We start from the raw sequence: 22,857 nt of genomic DNA on the forward strand, positions 1-22,857 counted from the left end.
TTCCGACAGAAGGAGCAAAGTGAAGACATGCACAAACAATGTAATTACTGCAGCCGCTGTATGCCGAAATATGTTAGGTCAACTTAATTTTGTAGTGTAGACATAGCCTAAGAGAAAGTGGTGTTTTCTGAAGAATCCACTAATAGAATTATTAAAACAAATTTAAGCCCAATACACAGTAGCTTCTGGCATGAACTCCATGAGCTTCATCAGAATTACACACTCATTTCCTCTATCTCACAAGCTAATTTGGAACAAGAAAAGAAGGTGAGTGTCATATTGACTCCTGGAATGGCTGAATGTGCTAGGGCAGAGGTTCTCAAGCTGTGGTCCGCGGACCACCAGTGGTCCACGAGCTCCATTCAGGTGGTCCACGGATAGTTCCCTCTAAGGTGCACAGCTGGGTGGCAACACACGAGAGAATGAAGGGCCACCCACCTAATTAGTGGAGCCGCGCAGGCATGTCCACTAATTAGGTGCCTGGACCCTGGAGAAGACACACATGTAAGGTGAGGTGGTGGCCTTGGGGAGAATAGGGGGTAGGTGGGAGGGGGCAGTGAGGTGAGAAGAGGGGGTGGGGGGAATTTGGGATGTGCAGGGCTGCGGCGGCCAGAGAAAGAGGTGACTTTCCCCAGCTCCAGGGCTGCAGCTGCCAGGGAGAGACAGCCCTCCTTCCCAGCCCCAGCTCTGTGGCTTCTGTGGCGGGGAAGAGATCCCCCTCTTCCCAGCCCCAGCTTGGGGGCTGCCGCAGCAGGGGAGAGAGGGGACATCCATCACATTAGAAAGGTAAGACGACTGATATTAAAATATGAGTTGTGTGCTTTTATTCGTAGAACAAAAAAATGTTAATTATTATTACGGGTTTTTTTATATAGTGCTTTTATCCAAAGTGTTTTACAATAGTTAGCTAATGGTACAAACAATATTTGGAAAGATCATTAAGTGGTCCGCCAAGACCATCACCAATTTTCAAGTGGTCCGCGAAAAAAAAAGTTTGAGAACCACTGTGCTAGGGAATTTCCAGGAAGTATTACCAGTTCAAATGCATTGGGCCCTCTTACTCAGGCAAACAGATCTTACTCACGCAGGTAATCCCACTGCAGTCAATGGAACTACTCCGGTGAGTAAGGACTTGTGTGAGTTGTAAGATTGGGCTGTATTTTAAGTGTTGTCTATCGCGGTAAAGCACATAATTGGGAGTCAGGATTGAATCAAGGGCTTGGCTCTGTGTCATCTTGTGTGTGTGTCATCCTGAGCAATGTTGTTGTGGCCATGTCAGTCCCAGGATATTAGAGAGACAAGGTGGGGGACGGAATATCTTTTTTTGGACCGGTTTCTGTTGGTGAGAGAGATAAGCTTTTGAGCTTACACAAAGCTCTTCTACAGGTCTGGGAAACTTCAGGCTTGTCTACACTATGGCGCTGTGATGCTTCAATGCAGACACTACTTACACCAACACAGAATTGAGAGGGATTCTCCCATCAGTGTAGGTAATTCACCTCCCCAAGAGGCGGTACCCCAAGGCGGTAGAACTACCCCAAGAGGCGGAAGCTCTACATGGTCAGTATAATTACATCGCTCAGGGGTGTGGCTTTTCACACCCTTGAATTACGTAGTTATACCAATATAGGTCTGTAGTGTAGACCTGGCCTAATTTTCCAATGTAGACCAGGCTTAAGTGTAGACAAGCACTTACTCAAGAGCGTCACAATTAAATACAAGATGGAACAGATTGTTTAGCATAAGCAGTTATCACATATTTCAAGGAACCATTCAAGGTGAAGTGGCCCATTATCACCCCTCCAGTCACTGGGAGAAAAGGAAGGGGGTTGTTAGTGGGGTTATAGATTGTTGTAACAACGACTAGCAAAGTTATGAATTTAAGCTCCTAGATTCATCATTTGAAAGTGTTGGGCCAGTTTCCTTTGAGAATGAGGATACTGGATTTATGGCTTATTATAACAATCTATACAGGAAGAAAAGGAGTCCTTGTGGCACCTTAGAGACTAACCAATTTATTTGAGCTGCTACTCTGAAACCAATCTATACAGGGCCGTCCCTAGCTATTTTGGTGCCCTACGCAGCCCCCCCACAGGGAGGCTGTGTGAGGCCCCAGGCCTCCGAGGGGGGTCTGTGTGGAGCCCCACCCCAGGCCTCTGCGGGGGGGATCGGGGGTGGGGGGGCTGGCCCCAGGCCTCCATAGGGGATGGGGGGAGGGGGGCTGGCCATTTCCTGTGGGAAGTAGAGTGACCTGGCCCCAGCCTGCTTTGCTCCCCTGCCTCCCAGGCTTGGCCGGGAGGCAGGGGAGCAACTGGGAGCCAGGGGAGCGAAGTAGGCTGGGGCCAGGTTGCCCTACTTACTAGTGAGTGCAGGGAGCCCAACCACTTCTGGAGTCCTCAGGGGAGTGGGGGCGGGGCTGGGGCGGAGCAGGGGCAGGGAAGAGGCGGGGCTCGGGCAGAGCAGGGGCGGGGGCCTGGGGAAGAACCAGAGCAGGGGCTGGAGCAGCACGCAGCTGCGCAGGAGCTGGTGTCCCAAATTTCCTGGTGCCCTGTGCAAGCGTGTGCTTTGCGTATGGGTAAGGACGGCCCTGAATCTATAACCCTGTAACAAACTCCCCAGCTCCCTATGACTGGAAGGGTGTTAATGGGCCACTCCAGCTTGAAAGGTCCCTTGAAATATGTGTTAACTACTTATGTTCAACAATCTGTTCCACCTTGTATTTAGCTGTGGCACTCTGAGCAAGGCTATGTCTACACCGCATTTTGTGGTTAAAACTTTTTTCCGCCCAGGGGTGTGAAAAAACACCCCCTCTGAACAACAGAAGTTTTAACCATGAAGAGCACTGGTGTGGACAGCACTTCATTGGTGGGAGCCATGCTCCCATCGATGAAGCTACTGCCCCTCGTTGGGGGTGGTTTTATTTTGTCATCAGGAGAGCTCTCTCCTGGCGACAAAGAGCGGCTACACTGTGTACTTTACAACGGCGTGGCTGTAGCAGCACTTCCGCGCCGTTGTAAAGTGTGCAGTGTAGACATAGCCTAAGTTTCCCAGACCTGACAAAGAGCTCTGTGTAGCTCAAAAGCTTGTCTCGCTCACCAACAGGAGTTGGTCCAGCAGAAGATATTACCTCACCCACCTTGTCTCTCATCTTGAACAAGTCATTTCATATCCCAGTGCCTATTTACCAATCTCTAAAATAAGGAAAATAGCACTCATCTACCTTACAGTGGTGTGAGCTTAGTTTGGAGTGAAATTTATGCTAGGGAGCAGATTATTCTGTAATTATCTTCTACAGGGTTTCTTGCACCTTACTCTGAAGCATTTAATACTGGCCACTTTCAGAGACAGGACATTGGACTAGATGAATCAATGCTCTGATACAGCAATTCCTATGTTCCTAACAAATGCTTGTAAAAACGCTTTGAGAATCTTTGATTAAAGAGCTGTATGCATGGAAAGTGGTTAGTTTTGGGGATGTTTCTTATGGGTAAGAAAGCTATTTGGAATTCATGTAACTATAAATTAGACCCATAGAGCAATGTAATGTGGTGATTGTATATTGTACAACAGACATAGAAAGAAATTATCATGTTGACAGAGAAGAACACCAAATCAAGTGGACTTTTTGAAGTGTAAACATATAAGACTATTAAGGATGTGATCTTGAATTAATTCCAAGACATACATTCACTTAACAAAAAACATAGCTCATCTTAAGGGGAAAAAAATAGGTACCAACTGTGGTGAGAAAGACTGGCATTCCTCAGGAAGGAGATATGATTTTCACTGCCTTTCCAACATCCACCCTGGGAATACACATTTTAAAGCACCTTCTTCTGTGTCTTCTTTTACCTTTGGCTGCCGGAGAGAAGTTTGGGTGATTGCTTTTCAGAAGTAAAATACTCAGCGAGACCAAAGGAAAGAAACTGGCTTATTGAGAGGTTTCAGAGTAACAGCCGTGTTAGTCTGTATTTGCAAAAAGAAAAGGAGTACTTGTGGCACCTTAGAGACTAACCAATTTATTTGAGCATGAGCTTTCGTGAGCTACAGCTCACTTCCACGGTATGCATCCGATGAAGTGAGCTGTAGCTCACGAAAGCTCATGCTCAAATAAATTGGTTAGTCTCTAAGGTGCCACAAGTACTCCTTTTCTATTTGAGCATAAGCTTTCGTGAGCTACAGCTCACTTCATCGGATGCATTTGATGAAGTGAGCTGTAGCTCACAAAAGCTTATGCTCAAATAAATTCGTTAGTCTTTAAGGTGCCTCAAGTACTCCTTTTCTTTTGGCTTATTGAAATGGCAGCTCTGGCATGACAAAGGTAGTGCAGCATGGCAGAAAGGGGCTCTCTTTAGCTTGTGGCGAGCCTGGTATATTGTTCATGTGAATAGCTGGAGGATCCTGGTCACTAGGTGTTAATGAGAATCCCAGCAGTGGCTCTGCTCCAGATGTTGTAGGCTAACTGAGATAAATGACAGCTCTATACTGTTTACACATTTAAACAGCACTTACTAGCTTCACACTAGGGACTTGGAGATGCTATTTCCCACGGAGACCCACTGGCTAATCATGTTGCACCTGTTAACTCCTTCATTACTGCCACTCTTTAATCTACCCGGTTATTTCTATGCTGGTCATTAATTGTATTAAAAATGAAAGTTATTCAGAACTCCATTGTGTTTGGAGTTTCACACCATACACAGAGCACAAAACCAAAGAAAGCTAATCTCACAATAAGAGGAGGAGCTGGACCATGCTTCCCTGTAGCCCTCAGATTTTCAAGGCCAAAAGAGATCATTGTGATCATCTAGTCCAACCTCCTGTATATCACAGGCCAGAGAAATTCCACAAAATAATTCCTAGAGCAGATGTTAGAAAAAAATCCCCTCTTGATTTAAAAACTGTCAGTGATGTAGACTCCACTACAACCATTGGTAAATTGTTCCAATGGTTAATTACACTCAATGTTAAATATTAACACTTCTGTCCAGTCTGAATTGTCTAGCTTCAGCTTCCAGCCACTGAATCACGTTAGACCTTTCTCTGCTAGACTGAAGATCCCATTATTAAATATTTGTTCCCCATGTAGTTACATATAGACTGCAATCAAGTCACCCCTTAGTTGTCTCTTTAAGTGACACAGATTGAGCTCCTTGAGTCTATCACTATAAGGCAGGTTTTCTAATCCTTTAATCATTTGCATGGCTCTTTTCTGAACTCTCTCCAATTTATCAGCTTCCTCCTTGAATTGTGGGCACCAGAACTTGACACAATATTCCAGCAGTGGTCACATCAGTGCCAAATATAGAGATAAAATAACCTCTTCCATTCGAGATTCCCCTCTTTATGCATCTCAGGATCACAGTAGCTCTTTGGGCCACAGTATCATATTGGGAGCTCATGCTCAGTTGATTATCCACCATGACCCCCAAATCTTTTTCTAAGTCCCTGCTTCCCAGGATAGAGTCCCCCATCCTGTAAGTATGCCAGACATCATTTGTTCATAGTGGTATACATTTATATTTAGCCATATTCAAATGCATATTGTTTGCTTGCACCCAGTTTACTAAACAATCCAGATTGCTCTGAATCAGTGATGTGTCTTCATCATTATTTACCACTCCCACAGTTTGTGTGTCATCTGTAAACTTTATCAGTGATGATTTAACATTTTCTTCCAGATCATTGATAAAATGTGAAATAGTGTAAGGCCAAGAACTGATCCCTATGGGATCCCACTGGAAAAACACCTGCTCAATGACAATTCCCCATTTACGATTACACTTTGAGACCTATCAGTTAGCCAGTTTTTAATCCACATAATGTCTGCTGTATTAATTTTATATCATTCTGGTCTTTTAAAGACATAGGGCCAGATTTGCCAGCATGCTCTGGCTGCTATGTGCCATGCCAGTGACAGAAAACAGCCATCAACCCAGTTTACCTGGTCAGAAAAGAAGAGGTTAGGTGTTGCGAAAGTGGCACAAAGCAGTCAGAGTGTATGTGTGAATCTGGACTCCGTTCCCTTCGGCCACTTCTATACCCTGGCAATTCCATGGACTTCACTGAAGCTGCTCCAGATTTACACTGATGTGAGTGGGATCAGAATCAGGCCCTAAGGGATTGGTTTTACCACCTCCTTTGAAGACTTGGGATTTGGTGTCCTCAAACAGCAATACATGGTTAATGCCAATAAGCCACTTTTTACACAAGGGTAGAAATTGTAAGCATAAAAACCAAGGAATGTGTGTAATGAGCATACTCACGGTAAAGAGACAAACCTTTCCCTTTGTAGTCATTCCTTTCCTGTGAATTTAATCTTCCTAGTACTCCTGTGACCAAGGATTCCATTAACTTCCACAGTGAGAATTAAACCCTAATATTATTCTGCATCAAAGCTATTCCAATATACTCTATAGAATTATCTTCAGCAGCAAAGCATTTGAGTCCTGCAGCTGAGAGAACAGTCAAATAAAGAGCACACTCACATAGCTCTGTTTGTGTCATTATTACCATTGTAACACAGGTAGACACCCAACAGACAAACTGAACTACAGGGCACCAAGGAGCTCATTTCACACAGCCATCTTTGGCGTAGGGTTTAAATAACAACTGTGCTATGCAAATCCGTGGTTTCGGCTGCAGAACTAGTTTTCATAAACTATAGCCCAGCCGCAGACTTGGGAAGATCTCGGAGCATTTGTCTTATGTGATTTATTTTTAATAATTATTTTCAGCAAAAATACAATGCCGAAGTGGCACATAGGAAGTTCTAAATTTCACAGGACGTTTATTAAAACCCCAGTAACTCATTTATGAAATATAGCTCCTTGTCTTCCATCTGTGAAAAACAGTGGTGCCTAAAAATTCACAGGGATCGTGAATACCCCTTCCACAAGCCTCAATTCATCCAGAATAAAATATCCATTAAAAGAAAGATCGGTACCACCACTCTTTCAGATTACACACATGTGTGTATAGATTACATATACCTACATACACATTCTGGACTAGATCCTCAGATGGTGTAAATCAGCACAGTTCAGTGGACTTTAACAGAACTCTGCTGAGTTACCCCAGTCGAAGATCTAATGCATGGATGAATGAAACATTTCCTGTATTCTGCTAAGTGTCACCAACCCTGAAACATTATATTTTTCTCTTTCATGCTGTTTAGGATTATTTCTGGAAGAAATTCAAAGTTTCACTAAAGAGAAGAATCTAGCTTTCCTACATCCATGAGTAATTTTTTTATTGTAAAAAGAAAAGGAGGACTTGTGACACCTCAGAGACTAACAAATTTATTTGAACATAAGCTTTTGTGAGCTGCAGCTCACTTCATCGGATGCATGTAGCTCATGAAACTTATGCTCAAATAAATTTGTTAATCTCTAAGGTGCCACAAGTCCTCCTTTTCTTTTTGCGGATACAGACTAACACGGCTGCTACTCTGAAACCTTTTTTATTGTATACACACATACATCAGTAACTGCTGTGCAGTTAAGACTGTGTTGTAATTTCCATTTAAAACTGGACTAAATTCTTCTTTTTCTATCTATCTATCTATCTATCTATCTATCAAATCTGGTAGATTGATAGCAGAAGAGAGAGAACGTGTGTATGTTGGCAGAGTAGAATTCTACTAAAATGTAGACTTGACATGACAGGTTTAGAAAAGGTTTTGCAAAGCACATATGTCTGCATTCTGTATTAATCTTGAAGTATCTTAGCTGTATTAATTTTCTAAAGGAAGAAGACGTAGTGAGCCAAATAACCCTGTGCATTGCCAGTATTTTTCTTTGTTATTATTCTTGGTGTTCAAGAGGAAGACACAGAAATTAAATACTCTTTAAAGTCACATCTGATTATGATTTAAGCAAAGGAAAAACAAACTGTTCGGAGATGCTGCACAATGTTATTCTTATCACTGGAGCGGAATATTTTGGATGACAGGGCAAGTGATATATACTTTCTTTGTAAATAATGTGATTAAATATTCACAAATGATACAAGCACTCAGAAAAAGTTTCTCTCCAAGGGCTAGATTCTGTTTATGGTGGTGTAACCCCAGAGGAATGCCATCAATGTCAATGGAGTCACAGTGGTAGAAAACCAGTGTAAGAAGGATCAGAGACTTATGTATCATCAATGGCTAGAATTTGATGCAGAAATGAATAATACAGCATTAAGGCACTTTTAATAAAAGAGGTCCTCAGCTAGTGTAAATCAGCAAAGCTCCACTGACTCCAATTTACACCAGTTGAGAATCTACCCAAGATATGCAAGTGCTAAAACACATGTGATGCTGCTGAAGCATTTTATAAGTGAGTATTGTTATATGTTAACTAGTCTTGGAATGTGGCTTAGATGACAAGTAAAAATGAGTTACTAGCTGAGTCTCAGTTTAATCTCTGGTGGGCAAGTTTTCATACCGCAGCATTACCAGCGTGTGACATGACTAAGTCTCTGGCTAGAAGACCCCAAAGACTAGAATGGTAGAACTGGCTGGGGATTTTTCATAGGAAAATGCTGATTCATCACAACTGAAACTTTTCATGGAAATGTAGGAGAGAGAGAGAGAGAAAGAGAGAGATTCACCACAGAAAAGCCATGGCCCAGATGCTAGGGCACTCACTTGGTTCTCTCACATTTCAGGTGAGTGTCCAAACCACTGGGCTACTTTGGGGTGGGTCTCACTCACTCTTGTTCTCTTTGATTTTTTGCACAAATATTTTGAAAGAACTAGTTTTTGCTCCAGTGCAAAACCAAAACAAATGCTGAAACCTCTCTTCTTTTTTTTTTTTTTTTTTTTTTTTTTTTCGTTCTGGCCAGCCCTGTAGAATAGGGTTGCTACAGGCCAACTTTAAAATGTATTAATATGATGTGGGGTATGGGAGCATGACTGGAAAAGAGGGGCGGTTGTAGGTTAGATTAGAAGATTACTGGCAATGCTGGGAGTGAGGGGCAAAAGTGAAAATGTCTACAGGTCAGAATTTAGGTGAATGGGCAAAGCTGGGGGGAGATGCCCTCGGGACAAGAATGGGAGGGGGTTTGCTGTGGGACAGGATTACGGTGCATTAGCAGAGATGTGGGGGACTCAGGACAAGGGAGTGTTGCAGATCAGCATTGGCAGAGCTGAATGCAGGAGCCTCAGGATCAGACTATAAGGGGATGCTGGAGATCAGGAATAAGGTGCATGCCAAAGCTGTGTGGGAGCCCAAGAATGGGATAGCAGGGCATGCTACAGGCCAGGAGAGAGATACTTCAGCAAGAGCTGTGCAAGTCATGGGCTAGGAGAGGAAGGGTTCCTCTGAGTGGTGTTTGATGAGCTATCTGTGCCCACCTTATACTTGCCAATTTCTCACTCACTTGTCTTCGTGAATGTCAACATCACCTTTTAAAGGGAAAGGGAAAGCTGGGATGGGTGAAGCCTTCCTAACTGCTCCAGGAATATCTGCGCCTTGTCTGAGAACATGCAACTAACTACACACCACCAACCACAAAGCATCCTCCTGCCTGTCATTCTCAGGAACAACCCATGCTGGAATATTGCAGCACTGCCTGTAAATACGCTAAGAATCTTTCTTGAATGATAACCTAGATTATTGGAATTGTTTACAGCCAAGAGGATCTATATTTCTTGCCTCAGGCCCAGTTAAATAAATCATCCCCCAAGCACACTGCTGTTTCTCATTTCAGCCTTGGTCCTCATTCAAGTCCCTCATTAGAGACCCACAGTATTATTGGCTTGGCCAGTGTTTCTGCCTGAGACAGAAATGACACAAACACATCAACTCCACACAAACCCTCCTTTGCTCTCTCCTATTCATGGACCAATTGAAGGCACTTCACAGGGCTGGGACAACATCTTCAGAGGGAGTTGCTGCTTTAATTGATTTCATATAAAGTCAGCTGGAGAAAACACCACCTACTGTGTTCTCAGAAGGCGACTCATTGCCAGAGCTCTGTCAGTTCTTTGGAGCTATAAAGCCACTGAAACGTTCCTGATGCACAGCTTTATGAGCTGGAGGCTTCTCAGCTAGGCTATAACAGTCTGCCTTAAAAGCCGCCTGGATGGCCCACAACTGAGGAATTATTTACATTTAGGCAGGACTAGAAAGTGACCCTGCCCTTCTGGAGCTGTCATTGGATAAATATTTACTAACAATCCTAACCTCGCGCACGTCTGAATGCAATTCATTTGCGTCAGGCTTGACAGTGTATAGTCTGAGCTAACCGATGCAATTGCTCCCTAGGCTCGAACTCCTCTGCATCACAACTTATGGGGAGGCACCTGTGTAGCGTGGGCTGGGGCCTTAGTCTGTGCCCGGTAGATGTGTCACTAGCAGGCTTATTCCCCACCCAGAACTCATGAGACATGACCTGTCCCGGCTGCAGCGGGTTATGTGATCTTGGTGAGCCGGGACAAGGCACCTTTCTGCCTGGGCTTTCCCCGGCCATCTCTGACCCAACACCGCCAGCGTGCGGGGGCACTAACCCCGACCCCGCTGCAGCATTCCTCTCGGCCACCTACCACGTGCGCTAGCAGCTTGCGGGGCCCGACGCCGAGCCCCCCGATCCGTCTTCCTGCCCCACCCAGCCCCCCGGGGCACCGTTCAGCGGCACCGGGCATGGGAGCGGGGGGGGGGGGGGATTAACCTGCACCCAGGGCTTGGCCAGGGTCGGCTGAGCGTCCTCTCCTAGATCTCAGGGCTGGAAGGAAGGCTCCATGCCCGGCTGGATCTCCCGCCCGCTTGCGAGTCTCCCCTGCGCCAGGGCCCCGCGTCCCGCGCTCTCCGGGGTCCCTGCGGCCGGGCACACCCGCCTCCCCACGCACCTTAGCCCCGGCGCTCTCGGGCCGGGGCCGGGGGCTTGACTTACCCACGCACTCGTTGGCCTCCCGGGCCGTGGCCCGCTGCCAGGGCCGGTCGTAGTGGAAGGGCTTGCAGCGGTCGCACTCGGGCCCGGCCGTGTTGTGCTTGCAGTCGCAGACCAGGTGGTCGTCGCGGTCGCGGACGCAGCGGGACGCGTGGCCGTTGCACTTGCAGCGGCCGCCCACCTGCAGGTCGGAGACGGCGTAGAAGTAGGAGTCGCGGGCCAGCTCGGAGTCGTCCTCGTTCTCGTCGCCGAAGGTGTGGAGGCGGCTGAAGGCCACCTTGATGTCGGTGGCCGTGACCCAGTCCTGCAGCACGGGCGAGTTGTCGAAGTCGTGGGCCGAGGGGCGGCCGTCCAGGGTGCTGAAGGCGATGAGGCCGCCGGCCAGCGGCCGCATGTCGGTGTGGGAGTCGGTGCAGATGGCCTCCTGCTCGTTCTGCTTGGTGATGGCGGCGCGGCTGGGCTTGGCGTACATCTTGCGGCACTGGGCCGAGTAGAACTGGAAGGGCACCCAGCTGCGGCCGTAGTCCATGGACTTGTAGATGGCCATGGACTCGGGGCGCGGCGAGCAGAACTGCAGGCTCACGTAGGTCACCTCGAACTTCTTGCCCAGCGAGAGGGTGAGCGTGACGTTGTGCGGGTGCTGCACGAAGTTCTCCGACTGCCAGCAGGTCAGGTTGTGCGGGTTGTTGAGGTCGGTGAGGAAGGCGGGCGGGTGGGCCCGCCGCGGCTCCGAGGCGTTGCAGAGGTGGCAGGTCCGCACGCGCTCCTCGCCCTTCTCGCTCACCACGCAGTAGCGGGCCGGCGGCCTGCCGCAGGTGCTGGACACCTTCACCTCCTTGCCGAAGGCGGAGTTGACGAAGTCCGGGATGCACCGCCGCGGGTGGCCGTTCTCGTCGTAGCAGGGGTCCGGCTGCGCCGTCTGCACCGCGAACATGCTCATGCCGTAGCCGCCGCGCGCGCCGCCCGCCAGGCACCACAGCCACAGCAGCGTGACCAGAACCCGCCAGCACTTCCCGGGCATCCTGCGGGCGCCTCCTCCGGGGAGCCTGGCGGCAAACAGAGAGAGAGAGAGAAAGAGAGAGAGAAGCGGGGAGGTGAAGCCGCCGTCACAAACCCAAGGGCTCCGCTACCCGGGCCGGCGAGGGAAGGCTGCAGCCCGCCAGATGGGGCGCGGAGCGCAGCCCGGCCCGCTCTGCTGGGGACCGGCTCTGCAAGCCGGGCGCTTCCCATCCAGCGGGATCGCTGCCCAGGCAGCGAACGGGAAGAGCCTCCCGTGCCAGGGCACTGCCCAGGAAACCCAGCCTGCAGCCCGGCGGGAAGCTGGCGGGTTGGAAGGAGAACTTTGCGCCTGCTGGAGGCAGAGAAACCCTGGCTGGATCAGAAGCGCAAAGCGACCCCGGCCCCCTCTCCCAAGCTAGCCCCCGCCGCGAAGGCTGGTGGCTTTAACCCCCCTGCAGCTGTAGCCGTCGGAGACCAACAGGTGGGACGCTACCTTCTTCGCTGTTTGGTTTTCCTCCTGAGGCACAAGGGTAAAGTTTCTGGAGCTCCCGGGGAAGGTGGCACAGCCCGTCTTCAAGCTCTCAGCCGAGCGCTCCTGGCTTGTGGAGTGGAAGCGCTGGATGCTGAACGGTGTGTGGTTCAAAGAGCCCAGAGCATTCCCATCCTCAGACCAAAAAAAAACAAAACAAAAAAAAACCCACACACACACCCAAAAACACCCTAGTGGCGGGACTCTGTCCTTCCCTGCCTCCCTCTCCGCGCCTTGCAGAGAGCCTGAATGACGTTCCCAGCTTCTGCTGAGTTTGAGGTCATCTTAAAGGAGTGACATTCCGCTCACACAAGGAACACAACGACATCCACTGGTAGTTTATCAATAGGATGGGGAGGGGGGGAAACCAGGCAAAGCATCTAATTCAGAGAGAGGGGAGAGGAGCGCGTTGGGAGGGGGCAGGGGGCGACGGAGCAGACAGAAGGAATCGGGGAGAGCAGACTCTTTACTGCACATCGGCTATTTGAAAGCAAAGTTTTACAGCGCAGCAAAGACGAACCTTAGGCAAAGGAAGAGAGGAGCCGAGGCAGGGGGAGGGGTTTGCCGTTCCCACCCACTGCAATGGCAGCAGGATCGGGCCCTGCTCTCTTCCTTTGACTGTAGTAAGGACCTTCCTCGTGCTCTCCCTTGGGAAGTGCTGGTGTGTGTGTGTGGGGGGGGGGGTCCTCAGGCACAAACTCTGCTCTCGGTTACTCTATCGGCTCCGCAGGGGGTTGTACTGGGGGTCCTGAAGGGATCTGGCCGTCAGCCTTTAGCTCCTCGTTAGGTCCTTACTGTTATTTACCTCTCTGCACTCTGTCCGCGGGGCGAAGGGTTTTGTGTCATGCCAGGCACGGGGTGTAAAGACAAAGTCAGAGCAGAGCTTTCTGCAAGTCTGTTCGGGAAGCGATTGGGAAGGAGCAGCTGCGCCTGTTCAGAGGGAGCCGGGGAAATCATGTCTAAATAAACAAGCAGGTGCTGGGAGGGGGACTGCGCTGGTGTCTGAGGTTGAGAAAAGCCTTGGCACGCTGCTGAGTCGGTGGAAAGAGGAGTCTAGAGAAAGCTAGAGCAGAATCGGTACCCATCAGCTTCAGTGTACACAGGATCGGGGCCCTTTCCACCCAGGGTTCGGTCCCGCTCTTCGGGCTCAGGCAGAACGTCCATCGGCTGCTCCGGCCTCTCCCTGGGCGTTTTGCCCCAGGAAAGAGTGCAGGATCGGGCCCCTACAGCTGTGCTCTCAAGGACAACTCTTATGCAAGGCCCTACGGGGCACTCCGTGGTTATACTGGGCGAGCCGGCACGAATTGGTCACTCTCGAGGCAGAGAACAGAGGCAAATCTACCCCGCCGGGGTTAGTCAGAGCGTTTGGGAGAAGACAGGGACCCTACGATAGGATCCATCCAGGTTTATAGAGCTGGAAATGTCCGCAGGCCCTAGCAGAGCACCGGAGCCCCCCCGAGATCTGGGCAGCCTCACGGGTTCCCGTCTCAGGTATATTCTCCGGGGAGCACATTGTCCGGGGGAAATAAAAAAACACCTACAAGGAAATTGTATGTGGGCGGGGGGCGGGGGGGCGGGACTTTTTAAACTGGGTAAAAGAAGTTCTCAGCGACTGTTGGGGCGATGGGTCCTGTCAGGACAGGGCCTCTTAGCCGCCTGCCGGGAAGATGTCAGAAAGGGGCGCAGATTTCAACACCCTCCCCCGCAAGACTGCTTTCCGAAACCCTGCTATTCACTTTATTCCCCCCCTCCCCCGAATCAGAGAGCTCCTTCCACCCCAATCGCTTTATATACACACACACACACACACACATTGTATACACACACACAGTACACACAACACACACACATTGTACGCACACACAGTGCATACTACACCCATTGTACACACACAGTGTACACACACACGTCTACACAGTACACACTACACAGACACACACACTGCACACACATATTGTACACACACGTACCCAGGCGCGCTGTATAAAGTTCAGCGTATTTGTGCCGTTAGGGTACTTTCCATGGTGAAGGTCACTTAGCTGAACTTGCCGAGGATTCACTATTATGACCAGGGCCACCCCAGTTATGAGGGCCCCTGCAGGCTGGCTCTTCCCCAAGAAGCCCCTTTTAAGCCAGTTGTGGATGCGCGAACAATGGGCGCTTATTGTATTTGGTAGCGCAACGCCTGCTCCTGCCCCCCTCGCTCACCCCCAAACTCCTCTGGACTCCAATTCCCCTTGCGCCGGGTGTTTTGGTGAATTGTTACCTCGCTTCAGAACAGCTAGGAGCGCTAATGATGCTGCATTAGCAAATGCAAGGGCTCCCGTCGGGCATGGGAGGGAAAAGATCCAAATCAACCACTTGTTTGCATCCCGGGGATGAATCACAGCGTGTTTGGGCTTCAGCTAGACACCTGGAAATGCTTCTTGGGACGTTCATTTCCACCGACAAGTCACACCCTGCGTGGAAGAAGCTCCCTGCTCAGCCCTGCCTTCCCGACTGTCTGTAAAAACACAGCCGAGCTCCCTCCGTCAACCCGTAGCCCTTTCTTCCAGCTAAGGCTGCATCTCATGCTTGCTCTCGAGCGCGCAAATGAAAGGAAGCCCCCAGACTCCTCATCGGATTCCTTATCACCTGTGCTCCGGCTTTGGTAGTTCCTCACTAATTAGACCCACTGGATTATGTTACAGTGTAGATTATACAATAGAGGTGTCTATAATTAACAAGTTATGAATAACTAGCAAATAATCATACTTCATAGCTTCATCCTGAAAGAGTGAAACATATCTATATTCTGAATGAACCTATGAACGTGTCACTAATATTGATCTGGTGTGTGTATTGTGAGCAGTGTTTCACTCTTTCTTACTGAAACTCCCAGCTCTTAGGACACTGATTACAGGTAAAGGAAAAGCCATCAATAATTTAAGAATAAACCGAAGAATAAATCAAAATGAGATCAGGGGACTGGCCCGGGTGACTTTCTATGGAATACCAAGATTTTGGATAGAATGGTTGTGCCTTTACCCACCCCCCTCCCATCCAGGATCACAGAAGATAACTTGGGGGGGGGGGGTGCCAAACTGCCTGAGTTGTCGCTAAACAGTGCACACTAGATAGCCTCTGTCCTCAGCTCACAGCACTGGGCCCCGGCAGGTAAAAGTTATTTTGTCCGTTAAAAGCGTGGCGGCCCCTTTAAAATCTTTCACATCAAACTCTTTCTAAAAGGCACGCGTGTCATTTTTTTTGTCGGTTGTTCTCGTGGGCTGAATTCCCTCCGGTCTCAGTCCAACTTGGGGCCGCATCAGAAGACTAATTCCCCCCCACACGCCGCCCAGTTTCTCTGCCAGGCGGATCTACTAACTCCGGAAAGACACGGAGACTTGTTCAAAGTTAGTGGGCCGAGCTATTCTCGCGTGTTCCCAGCGGCTCTCGCTAGTTCACACTAGCTGCGTTCGACTCCATGGGGGTGTTCACCCTCAACGGGTTGTTTCCTCTCCCTGAACCCAAGGTGTCATTCCCGTGTGCGTGGGAACAAGCCCATTCTCCGGGAGCACGCCAGTACTCGAATCCGGACTGCTAGGGTTCTGTTCTAAAGCGTGTAGACAAGGATCAGACGCCTTTCGGGGGGTGAATCAGACATGATTTTGCAGAGGCTCACTGACATACCCAGCACATTCCCCACACCATGCCACCGGCCAATACAAAAGGTGAGATATTGCTAGACCTAAACGCTGCCAGGCACCAGGAAAGTCCGATCCAAAGCCACTGAGTCCATGGCTGCCTCCCCTCTCTGGGGCTCTGAGCATCCCCAGGGGATGGCTCCCTGGTGGATAGATGCACTGGGTGGGAGGGGTGTCCGCAGGCCGGGTGCTGTGCCGAGCTCTCTAGGCTGGTGGGCTTGGCTGTGCACCGCCAGGATGCCCTCAGTGGGTGCGGGGCTGGCACAGCTTTCCGCCCCATTGCCAACCCCAGCGCCCTGCCCTGTTTACCGTCCCCCACCCCCGCCTGCGTTCCGCCGAGCCCCTTGATTAAAAGGGCAGTTCTATTTCTCCAACGGAGGTGCCCTTTCTGCGCGGGCTCCCTATGCATTTGTCACTCAATCTCCTGGGCTCTGGCGCTCCGCAAGCTGCCCCCTGTCTCTGCAAACCGCCGCGGTGACAAGCATTGCTCGGGGGATGGAAAGCGACGCGAATAGCCGCCCCCTCCCCTCCCCCCGCCCCTCTCCCTCTTTGAATTCCTTGCCACCGAGCTGAATAAAAGGGGTTGTTGTAAATTGAATTAGGGCCTGATTAATCTGCTCCCGCTCCTGCTCAGCCCAGCGGGGCGTCTTTGGCAGTGCAACCGCTCTCCCTGCAGGGCAGCCGGGCTCCGGCAGCCTGAGCGCAGCTTCCCTCCGGCCCCCGGCCCCCAGCCCTCTCCCCCTTGACAGCCCTGCTGCTGGATGGATTTGTTAACTCTTCGCCGTGAAACAGCCCGAAAGCCTCCCCCCCGGGCGCTCTTACAGCTCCATCTCCCCAGGCAGCGCCAAGGCAGGATTACAGGAGCCTCATTAAAAGCCACGTTAACCCAGGACTCGGAATCGCCACGGGAGTTAGAGAGATTTGCCTGTCCCACACCCCACCCCCGCTCCCCGCACATACACCGAGGCAGGGGTGCAAGCCATGTTCCCGGCGCCCCCAAAGCCATGGCTCTAGGGTCAGGCTCCCCCTTTATATGGAGCACATTTCAGGGTCCCCGGGGAGCTGGCTCAGGGAGAGGAGCTGGGGTTCGGGGTTACACTGTCCTCTCTGCAACCACCCCTTTGTTCAAAGCATTTTCCAAAGCAACCGGAGGGTGGGGATGGCTTCAGGTCCGACGCATCCTGCTGCTTCGAGGGGAAAACTGAGCAAAACGTGGGGGAGGAAGAAGTGGCGTAGGTGGGTGCGAACCGAACACCTCCAAATCTCCTTTCCACTTTGGAGGTGACTTCTCAGGGAGACCCACCCGAGGCTCCCTGCTCTCTGGGTTTCTCCCCGGGGGAAAGGAGCTTGTTTTAAAATTATATTTTTAAGCGCAGGGAAGTTTGAGGCTCCCCTCCCCCGAACGATGCGGTCTGACTGATCCTTTTCTAGTCCGTGAAACTGACACCCAGGCCAGCGGCTTGGTCGCGGGCTAGGGGGAGGAGGGGCTGGGCGGTGGGTTTGATGTTAAAATGATAGGTTGCGCAGCGTAGAAGCTGCGGGGTTGCTCCGATTTGTTTTCTTAGCTCTGGTCCAATGACACCTTCACACTCAGTCAAAAGCCGAGCTAGAATTTAAAATACAAACTAGACCCTCCGACCCATCCCCTCCTGTTTTCTTTGATTGATTTCCCAAGTCAGTAGAGACTCCGGTTTCAAAAGTCTCGTTTGAGTCTTTCAAAAGTCTCCAGTCGGTCTAGTTAAGGGGTCCCGATGCAGTGAAAAGCGTGGCTAGGCACTGGGAGATATTACATGCGTAATCGTGTTTCTGCAGCGTTTTACATATAACTTTACACGTGTGTGAATTTTATATATGTGAGTATCCGAGAGTGTATTTACAAAAACCAGGCCTCTTTCGCCCTCTTTACCATCAAAGTAATTTTAAAAAATCATACGAAATGTCACACAATTATATTGGGACCACCGTCTAATTTAACGATTAGGAACACCCTGCAGTCAGTGTAAACCAGGATTGAGTTAGCAAGAAGTATGTCCCAGCGAGGTCAGCGGGAGGTGCATTTTTCAACTGAGGGGCTTTGCAGACAACGTCAACCTGAGAGTGGAGATCGACCCTTTAATAAAAGCCGACCACTGGAAGCTGCATTTATTGATTAATCTTGTCCTGGATTTATTTATGTCTATTTGGTCATGCTCGGTCGGCAACGACCGTGTAAATGTCAAAGTTTCTAGCCGCTTGTTCGCATCGTTTTACGTCGCTGTGGCTTTATCGATTTGATCCGGTACAAATCGCTTTCTCTGGAATAAAATCTTATTCTTAGATTTAAAAGTGCGGCGATGACAAAAAAACAAATCTAAAATAGTTCGAAGTGAACTCGAGAGGCCCTGGGGCGCCGCAGGTTTAAACGAATTCGCTTGGCTGGCCTTTCGATAACTGGGGTGACTTGGGAACCGACGCCGAGGAGCGGTGGCTGTTTACGCGATTCCTGTGCTTTGTTCACATGCTCGGTGACTGCTGACCGTGCTAGTCGGTTTCGCTCTCCAGGGAATTTTTTAAAAGACGGTTTTGCTGCAGTTTAGCAAATGCAATATATTTTAATCTATTCTGTCTTCAATAACTATCTAATGCCCATTAAGATGAGTCGGGGGGGGGGGGAGGATCACTTGCCATCTATGGAAACAGCGGGCCCTTCGTGACAAACTGAAGTCCCATTGCCGGATCTCAAGGGAGTTTTGCCTGAGGGCCCGATCCTTCAAATCCTAACCCAAGTGACTAGTCCTTGCTCATGCCATGGATTGCAGAGAGAAAGAAAGAGACTCCTCCGACAGCTTTTCAGCCGGCTACGGCTTTGCCGGATCAGGACCTTCAGGATGCGGCCCTATTTAATTAGCCTCTTTTTGTATTAAAAAAAAAAGGCGACGCACCCAGGGGCCCGATCCGGCAGTTCACCTAGGACCGCGTGGGAAAGCGCCGCTCAGGTGGGCACTTTCTGATGCAAAATTCCTCCTGGTAACATGAGTGAGCGCTCGGGTGGGCGCTGGAGCGGGACCCCCGGCGAGGGCTGGGGAAAGTGAGTGCGGGGCGGGGCGGGCTACCCTTAAGACCTCTCCCGTTAGCTCGGGCGGGGCGGGGGGGTCAGGTACAGCTACCCCGCGCATTCCCGCCGGCCTCGCTCGGTGCAGCCCAGAGTTCAGACAGCTCATCGCTGGAGTCAGCACAAAAGGGTCCCTGTTTCGTTGGCCACTCGTCCAGTGGTGGCCGGCTGCAGCTCACACCCGTCCCCTTTGGATCAGCCCCGTCACGGGTACGGGAGCGGACCCGGAGGCAGATGCTCCCACACGCGGTTTGGGATAGCTACGCAAAGACCCTCCCAGAGAGGTTGTTAGAAAGCTCAGACATTTGTGCTTAGGAAAGGAAAGGGGTAAAGTGACTGGGAGGGGGTGTGTGTGTCGGCGGGGGGGGCGGTGTGGGTGAGTGGTACTGAAGGAAGGAGAAACAGAGAGATTTCCTTTGTTAGACAGCAGGAAGAAGTTTTCTTTTTTAACCCCCGCCCGTGTAACGTTAGACCCCAGCGCTCCGGATTCATTCAGTATAAAAATCCGTAACAACTGCATTCAGTGACACCCAAGTGCCGAAGTCTGGCGGTACAAGGCCGACAGGATCCAGCCCTTGGTTCGACACCGAATGCAGCACCGTCTGTGGCACGAGAATTTAAGAGAATTGTACGGGTATCGGAGTGAAATCTGCCGGGTGGGGTATCAGTAGGGACGGCGGATTCTAACTGCTACTTCCTCTGTAGCAAACACTGTAAATGGGAGACCTTTGCATAACACATTCCTATTCATTATACTACAGCTCGTCTTTTAAATGCCCAGCGAGGGATTTCTTAGGCCAGACAACTCACAGCAAGTATTTCTTCAGTTGTCTTCAACTCTAGCATATGTTTCTAGCTAAACTACTCCAGATCAAGTTGCTGTTGTTTGAAAAATGGTTGTTTATGAACCTGATCCATGAAACAAACCATTTGACATGAATGATTAACACTCTCCTTTTGCCTCCTTCAAACCAAACCTACAGGAATACAGCGCCAAGCTGACAGCCATGAACAAGGACAAGGTACAGTATCAGAGGGGTAGCCGTTAGTCTGTATGAGCAAAAACAGCAAGGAGTCCTTGTGGCACCTTAGAGACTAACACATTTATTTGGGGCTATAAACCACTTCATCAGATGCCTACTGTATTTTTCACTCCATGCATCTGATGAAGTGGGTTTTAGCCCAGGAAAGCTTATGCCCAAATAAATTTGTTAGTCTCTAAGGTGCCATAAGGTACAGTGTGTCACATTTGGCTGAAGACAAATTTCTCTTCTGCTACTGAATATTCCTCCTGAATCAGATGGCAAGGCGCATGACTTGACTGCCTGTATCTCTGCCCTGGTTTCCAGAGGGAATCCCAGTTCATTATTTAAATATAGCCTGACAAAGGCTTTGGGGCAACTTTGTGCTGGTAAAACAATGGGAGGTGAATGGAAAGGAGCAGAATGTGGGAATGTCAGGACTTGTTGATGTGTGCTTGCATGCTTGTTTTTCCCCCTCCTCTCCATGAAAAGGGTCTGATTTTCACATCATCTGGATACTTTTAGCTCTCCACAGCAATGGGATGAACTGGGCTGACCTTCCTGGAGGTTTGCTTAGGGACAGAACAATGTTTGTCTTGTCCAAACACTATGAATTACTCAGTGCTCCATGACCAGCCCCACAATCAACTGATACAAATAACATGCACAATTAGGGGAACCCTTTTGGAAGAGGGAAAACAATATATAATAATAAAGTGCAGTGAAAGAGAGAGGCAGGCTTAATCCAGCCGCTATGGCTGGGCTGAGAATGGGGTGTCTGTGTTTATAGCAGTGTACACAGACAAGTGAGTTTGTGAGTACCTGCTAATACATGCTTTATGGCTGGGGTTTTAAAGGAGTTGGGTGGCCAAATCCCTGTTAATTTCATCTGCTCTTTGGAAATCCAAGACATATGTGGGAGTCTCTTGCTCAGAAGAAAATATCGGGTGAAATCTTGGCCCTACTGTAGTCAATGGCAAAATGTTCACTGACATCAATAGGGCCAAGATTTCACCCAGAATGGAGTGACACATTATTCTCATCAGATGGCCTAATAACCCACCAGTGGCAGAGGAGGGAGATCCACTTCTGGGTTATGGAGGGTCACCAGTGAGGAGCAAGGATAAATAACGTATCCAGATCTAACCCACTGTACACTTTGTTTACATGGCACCATTTTGACCTTTTCCTCTTAGTGGGCTGGGAATAGAGCTGGGTGAAGATTTTTTGGTGAATAGTAAATGTGCTGAAAAAAGCATTCTGAGGGCACTGCAGCTATTCATGAATTTGGGCCAAACTCAGCAAACAGTTGTGGCTGAAAACCCTCCCTGACAACAACAATTTTTGAAATATCAAAATGATTCATTTTGAAAAAAAAAATCAAAATGAATTTCAAAATGAAGTGTTAATTCAAAATGATATTTTCAGAATGAAAAGTGTCATTTTGATTGCACATTTCTTTTCACAATATCATTTCAAATCGACAATCAGAATGTTTTATTTTGATCCACTCACCCTGTTGTTTTTTGGTTTTTGGTTTTTCATTTCAATCAGAAAAAACAGGGCAAAATCAGTTTTTTTCAAAATGAACAGATTTTTTTATTTCACCTTCTGAACCAAAAAATCAATTATTTGCTTAGCTCATTTGGGAACAATCTGAGTTTTTAGTTGCAGCATCTGGTGCCCCAAGAAGGAGGAATAATATGGGAAACAGGATGCTTTGGAGTGTCTGAATACATAAATGACATTTTGGTTGTTTTTTCCTTCTTGTGGGATTTTTTAAAAATTAAATAGCTCCCAGGATTGAAGGAAGGCTTTTGACTCTCCAGTGGTGGTTAGAAGTGACAAAACAAGGTAGAAAATGTTTAGATATGGTTATTTTACAACTATAGACTTATATACACTGGGCCGCAATTCATTGTTAACCAAAGGCACCCAAAACAGTACTTCCTAGATGCATAGATTCATTGATTCCAAGGCCAGAAGAGATCACTGTGGTCATCTAGTCTGACCTCCTGCATCACACAGGCCATAGATAATTCTGGAATAATTCCTTTTGAACCAGACTGTATCTTTAACAAAAACCAAAACCCAGTCTTGATTTAAAATCTCCAGTGACAGAGAATGCACCATGACCATTGGCAAATTGTTCCAATGGTTAACGATCCTCCCTTATGCATATGCAGTGGTGACAGCCATCTGACAAACTGCATCTAACATTTACCTGTGACTCCTTCCTCTTCACTCTGCCTATGAATCCCGGGCTTCTCAAATGTTTTCAGAGGGTACCACATCCTAAAAGAGATTGCCTCATAGACACTTTCCCCCCCAATTCACCATCACACAACAGCCCTGTGGCAACTACAGAAACAAGTTTCATGGAAATGTCTTATCAAGAAAGGATTTAATGTATTTTCAGTTTCTTTTAATGTGATTTAGAGTCCGGAAACAACCATGTGACACACAAGCTGTCCAAGTATCCATTTTAGGATTTTATACCACTGTTCATCACAGTATATGAGGCTCACATTGTAAAGGTATTTAGACACCTAACTCCCATTCAGTGGGAGCTAGATATCTAAATAGCTTTTAGGATCTGACCTCAGTGCCTAGGGTGGGATCCACAAGAGTATTTAGGATCCTAGACCTCAGCCT

General features: G+C 48.9%; 1 protein-coding gene across 4 annotated transcripts in view; it reads right to left on the reverse strand.

Moving 5' to 3' along the window:
* The window catches only part of NTN1 (netrin 1), a 280,603-nt gene that overhangs the window by 242,175 nt on the left and 15,571 nt on the right, over positions 1-22,857 (reverse strand). For all 4 annotated transcript variants that reach the window (XM_075119364.1, XM_075119363.1, XM_075119362.1 and 1 more), the window contains exon 2: positions 10,882-11,924. In XM_075119364.1, the coding sequence (XP_074975465.1) occupies positions 10,882-11,899 (1,018 nt within the window). In that variant the 5' untranslated portion in view covers positions 11,900-11,924. The remainder of the gene's footprint in view (positions 1-10,881; positions 11,925-22,857) is intronic.

The sequence above is a fragment of the Caretta caretta genome, chromosome 14 (genome assembly GCF_965140235.1).
Source record: "Caretta caretta isolate rCarCar2 chromosome 14, rCarCar1.hap1, whole genome shotgun sequence".
Taxonomy (NCBI): Eukaryota; Metazoa; Chordata; order Testudines; family Cheloniidae; genus Caretta; species Caretta caretta.